Source organism: Magnolia sinica, chromosome 1 (genome assembly GCF_029962835.1).
Source record: "Magnolia sinica isolate HGM2019 chromosome 1, MsV1, whole genome shotgun sequence".
Lineage (NCBI taxonomy): Eukaryota > Viridiplantae > Streptophyta > Magnoliopsida > Magnoliales > Magnoliaceae > Magnolia > Magnolia sinica.
In genome coordinates, this window is record NC_080573.1 from 108,379,671 (window position 1) to 108,393,757 (window position 14,087).

The window sequence follows — 14,087 nt, forward strand, 5'->3', positions numbered from 1 at the left end:
ATTGAAGCCAAATGCAAGCACCGACAGTCGAAGCCGAAGCCAAGCTGTCTCCGCTACCTGCCAAAAGACACGATATCAAAAAACTCCAAAAAAAGTCTACTATTGCGAATCTACTGTAGAAACACGCAAAATCTGTAGCACTTTTACCATTCACTTTCCAGAATAGTAAAACTATACAGTACCAAATCCAGGTACTTTGCGCCCACAGTTTCTTTCCCCCTGTTTTGTAAATCCACTTTGTAATAGTTCTGTTCAGAACTCTATATAATAAGTTAAGCTTTCTTGTTGTAGGCAGGAATTCGAATAACGAATTCAATGTTTAGTCCAAGAGAGTGCTTGAATAGCAAGCAACTGTGAGCTTTCTGAATTTTCTCTTTTCTTTTTCAACTTCTCTGTTTTCTGTTTTGCTTTCGTTTACGTTTTTGTGTGACACTGCTGGCAAGTAAATCCTGTGGAGAAAGTGGTATCAGAGCCATTCTTGTAAGCAGTTGTATTTGTATTTTAATTGTTATATGAAAGATTTGTGTTTGTTATTCTATAGAATAAGGGATTGATCTATTCCAAAAAGATTTATACAACAAATAACAAATTAGACTAGTTAAAAGGAAATTTTGTCAATGGTTTCTTGTATCCAAAAATTCCAACGCGACATTTTAAACCAAAAATTTATTCTTCGCGTAGATTGCCAAGCCGCCAAAGAAGTTTTGAAAAAGGATGTGAAAAACCTAGCTTCAAAACAAATATTTGCAAGATGGCAAGCTATTTTATCAATTTTTGATTTTGATATCGAGTTTATCCCGGGAAAAAAGAATTCTTTGCCTGATTTTTTATCTCGCGAATTTTTACAGGGAAAACTGACTCAAGATCTACCCCATACATCCAAAAATGCCACAAAAATTCAAAAACAAGGGAAAAGAAATAATGGAACTCGAAATCAAGAATTCCTTCTTTCCTCTTCTCCAGACTCCTCTCCAGATCGGAGAACAGAAAAAACCTTCAATAAAAATTGTCCCAAAAGATCCATTCCAAACAATCCAAACTCCAAAAACAACGTTCGTACCAAATACCCAAAATCCAGAAGAATACAAACCAAGAGGAAAACATAGGGTATTAACCCTAGATCCTGAATTCTCCAAACTTCCAGAAGAATTTCTCATTCCAAAACTCTTCCTTCCAAATAATCATTTTCATCCAAGACAACCAAATTTCTCCAGAAACTTCTATGAAGCTATTCTGATCCAAACCAAAAGTGCAATTTTTGAGCATCGCACTAACCAAAACCAAAAAGAAATTTCATTTTTCAAAATGAAAATCATCAACAATTCTCTTTCCCAATACCAAAATATCCATAGTCCTGACGGAAAATCTCATTCCTTTTCATATTGGGATTATATGGTAGCATGGAAATATGCTCTTCTATTCCAATTGATAAAATACAATTAAAATACAAATACAACTGCTTACAAGAATGGCTCTGATACCACTTTCTCCACAGGATCTACTTGCCAGCAGTGTCACACAAAAACGTAAACGAAAGCAAAACAGAAAACAGAGAAGTTGAAAAAGAAAAGAGAAAATTCAGAAAGCTCACAGTTGCTCGCTATTCAAGCACTCTCTTGGACTAAACATTGAATTCGCTATTCGAATTCCTGCCTACAACAAGAAAGCTTAACTTATTATATAGAGTTCTGAACAGAACTATTACAAAGTGGATTTACAAAACAGGGGGAAAGAAACTGTGGGCGTACAGTACCTGGATTTGGTACTGTATGGTTTTACTATTCTGGAAAGTGAATAGTAAAAGTGCTACAGATTTTGCGTGTTTCTACAGTAGATTCGCAGTAGTAGACTTTTTTGGAGTTTTTTGATGTCGTGTCTTTTGGCAGGTAGCGGAGACAGCTTGGCTTCGGCTTCGACTGTCGGTGCTTGCATTTGGCTTCAATTATGTATTTGGCTTCATTTTGGCTTGAATTTGAAAGAAATCGCGTCTTGGATTTCTTAAGAATTCAGAAGAACACTTCTTAGTCATCTGGCTGAAGATCAATATCAGGAGCAGCCGTTGAAGATTCTTCAGATTCCACATAAGTTGATCCTGGACACTTGATCTTGGAAAGTAATGAATGCAGCTTTTAATGCAATCAGCTCTTGCTTCAATTTGGCTGTTTCATCAGGTGGAGAGGCTATGATAGCTTCTTTGAAAGATTTTGACAATTTTTTGGAAGAAGGCTGCTTCTTTGTTGCTTCGAGAACAATGGAGCAATCAAATTTATTCCACCACTTGATGTACGTGGTTTGAAATAAAACTTTGGCATTTTGATATTCAGAGGGTAAAACCTCATACTTCTATCGAAGAATCCATGGAATCCCGTGTTTGGCATAGTATTGCATCAGAAAATAGTCTGGGTATTCAGGTTTTTGAGCTTTCTCAAGATTTGAGAAATGAGAAACAAATTATCTGGCAGGATGTTTGAATGGCTACCAAATAAAATCCACCATTGAGTATAAAACCATGATGGAATAGATTTGTTATATGGTCTTGAAAAGTTTAAAAACCATGAATGGCTATTTTCAGAATTTTGGAATAGAAGAGCATATTTCCATGCTACCATATAATCCCAATATGAAAAGGAATGAGATTTTCCGTCAGGACTATGGATATTTTGGTATTGGGAAAGAGAATTTCCCCATTCTTTTTGGAGAATGATGTTGATGATTTTCATTTTGGAAAATGAAATTTCTTTTTGGTTTTGGTTAGTGCGATGCTCAAAAATTGCACTTTTGGTTTGGATCAGAATAGCTTCATAGAAGTTTCTGGAGAAATTTGGTTGTCTTGGATGAAAATGATTATTTGGAAGGAAGAGTTTTGGAATGAGAAGTTCTTCTGGAAGTTTGGAGAATTCGGGATCTAGGGTTAATACCCTATGTTTTCCTTTTGGTTTGTATTCTTCTAGATTTTGGGTATTTGGTACGAACGCTGTTTTTGGAGGAGTTTGGATTGTTTGGAATGGATCTTTTGGGACAATTTGGATTGAAGGTTTTTTCTGTTCTCCGATCTGGAGAGGAGTCTGGAGAAGAGGAAAGAAGGAATTCTTGATTTCGAGTTCCATTATTTCTTTTCCCTTGTTTTTGGATTTTTGTGGCATTTTTGGATGGATGGGGTAGATCTCGATTCAGTTTTCCCTGTAAAAATTCGCGAGATAAAAAATCAGGCAAAGAATTCTTTTTTCCCGGGATAAACTCGATATCAAAATCAAAAATTGATAAAATAGCTTGCCATCTTGCAAATATTTGTTTTGAAGCTAGGTTTTTCACATCATTTTTCAAAACTTCTTTGGCAGCTTGGCAATCTACGCGAAGAATAAATTTTTGGTTTAAAATGTCGCTTTGGAATTTTTGGATACAAGAAACCATTGACAAAATTTCCTTTTTAATAGTAGAATAATTTTGTTGAGTTGGATTCCAAGTACCAGAAGTAAAACAAACAAGTTGTTCTTTGTCTTTTAGATCTTTTTGTAAAAGAATACCGCCATAACCAATGTCTGAAGCATCAGTTTGAATGATTTTTGGAAAATCAGGGTTTGAAAGATTGAGACAAGGAAGATGTCTGACTTTCAATTTGATATTTTTGAGAGCATTTGTATGGTCTTCAGACCAAATAGCTTTTGGTTTTTTGGTTAAAAGATTTTGTAAAAGAGCTCTGTCTTTGGCTAAATCTTTATAAAATTCAGATATATAATTTAAACATCCAGGAAATCTTTGGAGTTGTTTTTTGTCAGTAATTTTGTCAGGAAATTTATCTGCAAAATCAATGACTCTTTGGATTGGCCTGATCATATTTTTAGAGATTTTGAATCCTAGAAATTGAATCTCTGTTTGAAAGAGCTTAATCTTTCTTAAGGAAAGAATAAGACCATTTCTTTCAATAACAGATTTAAAGATTTCTAAGTGTTTCCAATGTTGATTTATATTTTGGGAATAGATGAGTAAGTCATCTATGTATGAGAGAATGAAATCTTTATAAGGATGAAAGATATCATTCATAATTTTTTGAAATTCAGAAGGAGCATTTTTTAGACCAAAAGGCATTACAGTCCATTCGAAATGTCCGAAGGGAACAGTAAATGCTGTTTTGTATCTATCTCTAGGATGAATTTGGATTTGCCAAAATCCTGACTTGAGATCAAATTTTGAAAACAGATTGGCTTTATGCAACCTATTTAATAAGTCTTTTTTATTTGGAAGTGGATATCTGATTGTTTTTAAAACTTGATTCAAAGGTTTATAATTTATAACAAGCCCAGGAGCACCTCTTTCAATTTCAGGAGCTTTTTCAACATAAAAAGCGGCACAACTCCATTGGGATTTTGAGGGAGTTATGAGACCTTTTTGAAGAAGAGAATTGATTTCTTCATCACAGAGTTTAAGAAGCCGTGCATCCATTTGGGAAGGGCGAGCTTTTATAGGAATGTGAATTTCATTAAAGTTCTCTATATATGGTAGAGTAACTAAATGAGTTTTTCGATGCCAAAAGGCATTTGGGACATCAGAACAAAGATGTTCTAATGTTTTTTGGAATTTTGATAATTGGTTTTGGAAATTTGGATGTAGAAGTTGTTTTTGGATTTGAAGATGGGAAATTTCATTTCTTAATAAATGAATATGGGTCTCCTTATTAGAAACACAATTAACAACTTCAGATATTAAACCATGTTGAGGTGGTTTAATGAATTCAAAGAATAAATCTATTGAATTTATTTTTGTTTGGATTCCTTTACTGGTGGTAGTAAAGAGTTGTATTTTCAGAATAAAAGGAATACCAAGAATGGCATCTTGTTGGAGATTTTTAACAATAATGAAAGTGAGTGGAATACACACTCCATTTTTGCAAATATGAACATTTGGTAATTTATATTTAATATGAGATTCTTGGCTATTAGTAGTATAGATTGTGTAATTTGTCTTTTCACAATATTGAGTTGGAATTAATCCTTCTCGAAGACAATTCACATCTGCCCCAGTATCTATTAAGGCAATGACTTCTTTTTTGAAATTTAGATTTGTGATGGTAATAGGAGTATACCATTTTTGGAATTGGTAAATAGTCAAGGAATTGACAATATTCGGATTAATATAATTTTCAATTTGATCATTAAGTTCTTCATTAGGAGAAAGAGATTGCAAGAGTTCTACTTGCTTTTTGAGAGTAGAAACTTCTGTTTTAAGGATATTTACTTCCTTATAAAGATCTTGTAAATTAATCTGAGTGAGGGAAATGTTACGATGGTTTTGAAGGCGCTGATATACATCATGCATAGATGTATTGGCAACAATTTTTTGGAAAGGCATTGATTTTTCTCTAGAATTTTCTTTATTTACTTCTGTTGTTAAAGCTTGATCAAGGGCTTGTTTAATATATTTTGTTTTTTCATCAGGGTCGTGGACTTGATTAATAAGTTCAAGAATCAATTGATCTTTGGCAGTGATAACCATGACCTTTAGTTTGGAAGAAGTAGAAGAGGAATAATTCGATTCTTCTTTAGAGAATTTGCATTTACATGGCTGATTCTCATTTTTTTCAGGAGAATCAGAGGGGAGATCAGCCGCAATTTCTCTGACTCTACGCTTTGGAGTATTCTTAAAGCATTTATTGGCATAATGACCAGGAAGACCACATTTATAACATTTGGAAGAAGAAGGATTTCTTCTTTGTTTTGAATACTTGGGTTTTGGTTTTGAGAAGGTTTTTTGAAAATTATCTCTATTTCTTCTCTTAATATGTTTAGGAGGATAATTGACTTTTGATTTAAAATGTTTTCGAGTAGAGGGAGAAATAATGGGATCATAACCGAATTGGTAACAAAACGTACCTAATTCTTTTCGGCCATTAGATTGTTCTCTCTTTAATTGCTTTTGGAGTTTCATTTCAGTACAAATTCCTAAACCAACTTGGCAAATTGTTTGAATTAATTCACCAAAAGTGTACCGGTTGTAATTTAGTATACCGAAATTTAAGTCTTTTAGTTTAGCTTTTACCTTTTCTGAGAACAAAGGAGGAAGACCTAAGATAAATTTTTCTTTCCATATAACATCATTACAGGAAGTAATTTTGTATAATTTGGGGAGAAAAACATCTTTATACCAACGGAAATCAGTTAGGGTTTTACACCTAAGATTCATTAATTTTTCTTTGTTTTTCTCAGAAACATCATTCGTAGATCCTACAAAATGTTGGATTATATTGACAAGGAGACTAATGACTTGGTCATCAATTGGATTTCCTTGGGCATCCATTTTAACTGCAAAAAGAATCTCATCTCGTTGATTTTGAGAAAGAAAGGAATTCCACCATCCATATAATTGGCCAGTAAAACCTTGCGTAATAGCACTAGCGATATTGGCAATTGTATGATGGTATATTAAACATGCATTTTGGTAAATTAGCATTTGGTTGCAGAGTTGAAGAATTTGGTATTCAGTCATATCATCTAGATTCCATTCATATATATATATATATATATATATAAGGATTAGGGATAAAGATAAGATATGAGATATGGATGATTTAAAATTTTTCACGTGTGTTACACTTGGATGATAGAAAAAGCACATTTGGTTTTGTATTTACATGGGAGACACTGGTTTCACATGGCAATCAAAGAAACAACTGATTGTCACTCTTCCACATGTGAGGTCGAATATGTAGTTGCATCATTAGGAGTGTGCTATGTGATTTGGCCAAGGAGTCTTCTCAAAGAAATTCAAATGCATCAAGATTGGAGCCTACAAAGATATATGTTGACAATTAGTCATCTGTTACCTTTGCAAACAATCCTGTATTTCATGAGAGGAGTAGGCATATTGACACTTGCTTCTACTTTACTTGATAGCATGTGAAGAACAAGGAGATTGAGTTCATTTTCATCAAGGCACAAAATTAAGTTGCTGACATTTTCACGAAACCCCCTCAAAGTCGACATCTTCAACAAGTTACATATATGCTTGGAATAGTTGATAGAAAGAAAATTATGTTTAAGAGGGGGTATTGAGAGATAAATATAATTTTGTAGCTGTAAAAGTGTGTAAGACTATTATTTTAATGGAATTAATTATCGTGAAAATATGACAAATGTAGAAGTTTCAAGAGGGTGCACTAGAAGGTTCATAGAGTAAATTCGTATTTCATGAGAGGAGCAAGCATATTGACACTGGCTTCTACTTTACTCGATAGCACATGAAGAACAAGGAGATCGAGCTCATTTTTGTCAAGTCACAAGATTAAGTTGCTGACATTTTTACAAAACCCCTCAAAGTCGACATCTTCAACAAGTTAACATATATGCTTGGAATAGTTGATAGAAAGAAAATTATGTTTAAGAGGGGGTTTTGAGAGATAAATATAATTTTGTAGCTGTAAAAGTGTGCAAGACTATTATTTTAGTGGGATTAATTATCGTGAAAATATGACAAATGTAGTAGTTTCAAGAGAGTGCACTAGAAGGTTCATATAGTAAATTCGTATGAAAATATCTATGAGTAGTTTAGGTAGGTAGGAAATCATTAAATGAGAAGAGATGTAGAGAGGTCTTCAAATGTCTATATATATTGTGATGTATCAAGTAAGAAATACTTAATATAAGTAATATTCTCCCATCATTTTCATTTCAAGTCCCTCTTCCCGTTGTCTAATTTCTTGCTTGTGAGAGTTTTCTTTTGATCTCCAGTTGCAAAGTTCTGATCAATCAGAAAAAGCTGATTATGACCTCGTTCTTCGGATCTCGAATCCCGAGCTATAGCTATAGTTAACTATAGGGAGGGCCATGTTCCAGCTGGGAACAGAAGCAGGGTTCTGCAGTGATGGAGAGGGCTAAATAATCAGTGTAGTTGGAAGCGGTTTAGGTTGAAACCAGATGAAAAATGTATGAACTTGCATTGGCATTTGACTTAATAGTCATAATTGTTTTGAAGCTGAAAAACTACAATAGTTTGGGTCCTCTCTGCGTGCAACTGTTTGGGCACAGAAGCAGGGTTCTGTAGTGATGGAGAGGGCTGAATAATCAGTGTAGTTGGAAGCAGTTTAGGACTTTAGGTTGAAACCAGCTGAAAAACGTATGAGGGAGCGTTGGCCTTTGACTTCACTGTCATAATCGTTTTGAGGCTGAAAAACTACAACAGTTTGGGTCCTCTTTGCATACAACAAGTTGGGTGCAAGTAAATTCATGTTCTGCACATGCTATCCTGCATTGATGGCATGGATGCAGTTTGTCAAGCACCCAAAAGGAGGAAAATGAGGACATCTTGTACAACAAATATGTCTGCTACCAAGGTATCCAAAAATGGTTGCATAACAGCCGTTACATGATGGTAACGGTGGCCACCACCGTAGTGGCCGTTACAGCAAAATGGCCTGTTAACAACCGTTATGGGGCTGATACAGTTTTTTGTAAAAGGCCGTAATGGCTATTACGGCCTGTTTCACAACGGTATACGATTATTGAATGTCTTGAAGCTACTCAAGTACAGTCTATCCTTGCTCAAAATGTTGGATAAACCATTCATGCTAAAAGTCTTGTATGGTGCATGCGGGAGCGTAATGTCTGTTGACATGCATCATATGAGTTAAATGTTCACATTTGCGGCCATCTATGTTTAAGCACCCACATGCATCACATGTGCTACCTTCCATCTTCATCCGCCTCACATGTGCAACAACTGTCAATCAGCATGCACATGTGCCATAATGCAGTGTGTTATCAACCATCTTATCCACTGCTCCATGTCCCAAATGCCCGACAAACTGGCTGCAGTATAGGTAGTCCAGCATTGCAAGTGTTGCATAGCATGTGAGATGCATGGCTTTGCACGCATCCAAACAGCCCCTTAATGAGTGGTTCTTTTCGCAATTTTCTCAAATTTCAATAGATTCTTTGAACTTTTTCCCCAAATTTCAATAGATTCTTTGGATTTTTGGAAGTTCTGTGAATAAATCTTACGATTTATGATTCAATTCAACCTTTATTAGGATTTACGATCTGATTTCAATTTCAGAATATTGTTTGTTAGATTTTTTTTGGATTCTTTTATGATGATTTCTGATTTTTAGGATTTTATGGGTGATGGAATTAGTTTCTGCCATCCACCATCTTCATCAAGGAAAATTATATAAAATAGTAAATGATGGGCCCTACCCTTTTGTTGGATCGATATTCCCAACATTTAGAAGTTGTGCAGAACTAAGATTTGGGGTTAGATTTTGTTCAAGTAGTTGGGATAGAGGAACCATAGGATCCAAGATAAGGGTTTTAGGGTCGAAGTTCCTCAGGCTTATTTCTTAGGCATCAATTGGATGTTGCCCAAAGATGACCCTAGTTTGATTTTTCTGAAATAGCTGACATTGACATTTTTGAAGATGTTCCCTTGAAACAGAATTTCCCATGCCTCTACAGTCTTTCCAGCTATTTTGCTCGATTGTGGTAAAATTAAATTTGTATGCCTGTAAACATCTACGTGTTTGTGGTGTGAATTGTATCTTTGGCTTTATGAAGCCCAATAGATCATCATCATCATCTAAGCTGTGTCCCAACTAGCTTTATGACTCCAAATAAATATCATGTTTTCATATAATGTCAATTTGTGTCTCTTGCACTCCAAGAATCTCTCTTTAGTTTCCAGTATTATTATTATTATTTTTTGTTCTCAATAAAAGAAATATATTCTTCATTTACTTTATTCATGATATATAGTTTATATTTCATTTCCAGGGCAGCGGAATACCTGTGAAGCAAGCAGCAGTCCCCACGCCCCGTTTGATTAGCTCTCGTGAACTTGAGTAATTTGCATTACTATTGTCTTTTAACAGGACATTGCAGTGGGTAGCTGGTGTTGATACTATTTTTCTACTATATTTGTTAGGGACTTTCAAGCTCATATTCAATATAGGCAAGATCGACAAACTGGGGAAACTTTTCAGATTCTTGATGGGTTGATGCTTAAGAATGGTTATTTGTACAAAAAGGTATCCATTGGATCACTAGGTTGCTGGCAAGTACAGCCTTCACCTGATGAGATCCAGAAGTTTGAGGTATCTGGTGATACATCCGAGTGTTCAGACTGGCTTTCAGCTATTTACGGAGGACGGAGAAAATCCTGTTCGGGGTTAGCTGATAAAGGGACAGTTGAAACTTCGGAGGGTACTTCAGAGACCAAGGAAGGGGACAATTTTGAGCTCCATGATCTTGTGTTGTTTGGGTAAGTCGTGTGCTGGTAAATTTTGAACTCCATGATCTTGTGTTGTTCGGGCAAGTCGTGTGCTGGTAAGTATTACCTTGGCCTTGTGTATAGCCATAATAATGTTCATCCCTGTGCTATATTTTTCCCTTTTATGCAGTGCGAAAGATTTTGGTGTTATCTTAGGAGTAGAGAGCGACACTTTCCAGGTAGCTACATCTGGTTTATGTTATATTCTCATGCAGTGAGCTATTTACATTTCATTTTTTCTTATAGATTCTAAAAGGTGACTCAGAAAGAGCAGATACCGTGACTGTGAATCTGTGGGAAATAAAGAGTAGGTGCGCTGACAAGAAATTCACAGCAGTGGACATGCACAAGAATATCATAAGCATCAATGACCGTGTCATGGTTTTGGAAGGTCCATTTAAGGTTAAAATCATTTCTTGAGTTTCTGTCATCTTGCTGGATATGGTATTATAATGTATACTACATGAAGTTATGGAAACCAATTTCTTTTTTCTCATGAATCTTTCATTGCAGGGTCGCCAAGGAATGGTTAAGCATATCTATAGAGGCACTATCTTTATCCATAACAGCAACCAATCAGAGAATAATGGTTTCTTTTTTGCTAAATCTGAGTTGTGTGAGAACATTAAGGGTTCAACAGATGGCCGTGATGAACTGGTTGCACGTCTAGAAAACCTGAGCTATTTGTTTTGTCATGTTCTGATTACTGATGGCTCATCCGCAGGTCTCTTTGATTGCTGCAGGATGATGGGACAGCCCCACCAGGTTTCGAGGATTCCACAGCAACACCAAACACTCCCCAATCCCCTAAAAGGCCATACCAACGGAGGGAGGGCAACCGCACTTGTATGTCGCTGAATGTTTAATGGCCACATTTAGAAGCTACTGCTACTACTAATGCTCATTTTATTTTTTTTTTACTAATTTGGTCACTTGAATGCTCATGTTTTACTAATTTGGTCACTTGAATGCAGTCAGCAGCACTGACCAAGGGGATAGAGACCGTACCTTCTCCATTGGACAAACCTTGAGGATCCGAATAGGTCCTCTAAAGGGGCACCTCTGTCGTGTTGTGGCTGTATATCGCTCTGATGTTACAGTCAAGCTGGATTCTCAGCCAAAGGTTATTAAAGGTTTGATTCTCACATAGGATTTTGGTTTTGAAGGCTTAGAAGTTCTTTTCTAACAACTTACCATTTAGTGTTGTTTGTGCAGTTAATAGTGAGCACCTTTCTGAGGCTGGTACGAGGACTATTGGAGGCTTAAATAAGTATGCTTTCTTTTCTTTGATTTTCTTTCTGATAACTCACGCTGTTGACATAAACCTTGTTTGAATTATTTGGTCAGCAGTTTTTTGTTGTCTTACATCATATTTTGACATGTTAATGTGAAGAACAATCTAGAGGAGATTAAATAAACTAACTATAGATGGGGTGCCAGGGAGTTTGATACCTATATATAACTAACTAGTGCTGCTGACTTCTGGTATTTTGGAGGGCATATCATTCTCTTTGCTTGGAAAGAAATTGGAGACACGAAGTTCGAGTGTCCGTGGATTTATGACTCCATATCACTAGGTTTTTGTTCTATGGTAACAAACTACTTTGACATTGTTTTTTTTTTTTTTTTTTGGAAAGGTAAAAACACTTTATTAGAAAGCCACAAAAAGTGAACAAAGAATACAAACCACAAAAATGAAAAGGAGAACTAGAAATAGAGAGGAAGGCCGCTCGAGGCGTGCTTCACATAGACCGCTCAACCCGACACAAAAAAAAAAAAAAAAAAAGACTTTACAAATAACATCTTTGACACCCGAACACTCATTCCTAAAACAACACCCATATTTGGCTCCCCAAATGGCCCAAAGAACTGCCATAATGACCAACCTCCAAATGGCCTTGCTGGATTTGCCCACTCCGCCACCATGCCAAGCCCAAATCAACTCTCCCACAAATTTCAACATCACCCAATTAACTTGCATCAAGCTAAGGAGATGATCCCAAACTTGCTGGACAAAAGGGCAATGGATGAAAAGGTGATCAATTGATTCCTCGTTCACCATACACATCAAACAAATATTAGGGAGGACTAGGGATCTCCTTTGATGATTATTAATCGTAAGAACTCTCCGACGGCTAAGAGGCCAAACAAAAACCACCACATTCGAAGGGGCTCCATACAACCACTGGTGGAACGGATGTAGATGGCAAAAAGGAAGAGGGACCCAACATCATCTCATAGAAGGACTTCACTGAAAATCTTCCGGATCGAAGCCTCAACCAAAACAAGGCATCCTCTTCATATCAAGCTTGATGTTCTACCTTCGAGATCTCAATGTCCAGAAGAGCCCTACGGTAAGGAGGTGACCAAATGATTGCTCCCTCTATGATAGAAATGCAGTCTGCCATGCAAATGGAATGATTGGGCATGAGACGAGCAATCCTCTAGAAGAGAGATTGGAGAGCTTAATCACCTCACCAAGGATCAACCCGGAATCGAATGCAAGTCCCATTGCCAAGTCTGAAAGAAATCCTGCACCTAATCAAGTGTTTCGTAGCTGCCACCACTTTCCACACTATCGAAGCCCCTATAAAGCGAAGAATTCATTACGAACCAGCCTCCCTCATGCGTGCCATACTTGGAGGCGCCATAGACTCCTTTTAAAGCAAACCATTTGCTCTAAAAGCTCGAACTGTTAGAGTATGGTGAATTAATCCATTTATCTCATAGCCCAGGCCCCACATCTCACGGGTTAGGACCTCAGCCAAACCCCCCTCGTGGGCCCCAAAATCACATGGGTACCGCTTCACACGGGCCTCCCACCCCGAGTGTGTCCCCGCATCCCACATGCTACCCCACTCGAGCCCAGTGTGAAATGCGTATTAATTACCCCCGGTGAGGAGTCTTGAACACAAGACCTCCCTCGTGGGTCCCGCCCACCCCGAGTGTGCCCCTACATCCCACAGGCGACCCCACTTGAGCCCGGTGTGAAAATGCCCCTACATTAGTATCGTTCGCATACTGGAGGTGCGAGATCAGAACTCCATTCGAATATGCATCAAAGCTGGTGAAATTCCACTAGCGCGAGTGTGTGGGGTGTGTGCGTGTGTAAAAAAAAAAGAAGCGTCAAAGCTGCTAAAAAGCCCATTTTCACCTCCCTTTGCTGACATAGTACTCAGAGCTTCCCCAATAACCCCAAATAAGTAAGGTGAAAGAGGGACCCCTTGTTTGAGGCCCCTAGAAGCTTTAAAATAGCCTTTAGGCGACCCGTTAACCAGGATAGAAAAGGAAGTCGAGTGAACGCAAGCGCTAATCCATCACCTTCACTTACTACCACATCCCACCCGCTCAAGCATATAATCTAGGAATTCTCAATCCACATGGTTATATGCCTTTTTAATGTCCAGTTTGCAAACCAAGCTAAGGATATTGTCTCTGTACTCGGAGTTAATACACTCATGGGCCACTAAAGCGTTGTTTAAAATTTGTCTACCAACCACAAATGCTCCTTGACTTTCCGAGATCAACCTTGAAAGGACTGCTTTGAATCTAATCGCAAGGATCTTAGCCAAGATCTTACAAGGACTCCCTAGAAGACTAATTGGCCTGAAATCTTTCAAATGCTCGACACCTACTTTAGGTATGAGGGCAATGAAAGTAGCACCCATCTCATCAGAAAGATGACTATGCTCCCAAAATTCAACGAGAAAGTCCATTTATGTCTTTCTTGACGATGAGCCAACTTTTTTTGAAAGAATAGAACAAGGAATTCGTTCGGGCTCGATGCTTTTTCACCACACATGGAGGTAAGAGTAGCTTTCCCCTCTTAGATA

The 14,087-nt window shown here is 37.1% G+C and overlaps 1 protein-coding gene across 2 annotated transcripts in view; it reads left to right on the forward strand.

Moving 5' to 3' along the window:
- The window catches only part of LOC131253452 (protein RNA-directed DNA methylation 3-like), a 47,228-nt gene that overhangs the window by 19,104 nt on the left and 14,037 nt on the right, over positions 1 to 14,087 (forward strand). For both annotated transcript variants that reach the window (XM_058254444.1, XM_058254437.1), the window contains exons 6-13: positions 9,759 to 9,826; positions 9,910 to 10,245; positions 10,385 to 10,433; positions 10,501 to 10,656; positions 10,768 to 10,911; positions 10,998 to 11,100; positions 11,229 to 11,387; positions 11,470 to 11,524. In XM_058254444.1, coding sequence (XP_058110427.1) covers positions 9,759 to 9,826; positions 9,910 to 10,245; positions 10,385 to 10,433; positions 10,501 to 10,656; positions 10,768 to 10,911; positions 10,998 to 11,100; positions 11,229 to 11,387; positions 11,470 to 11,524 — 1,070 coding nt within the window. The remainder of the gene's footprint in view (positions 1 to 9,758; positions 9,827 to 9,909; positions 10,246 to 10,384; positions 10,434 to 10,500; positions 10,657 to 10,767; positions 10,912 to 10,997; positions 11,101 to 11,228; positions 11,388 to 11,469; positions 11,525 to 14,087) is intronic.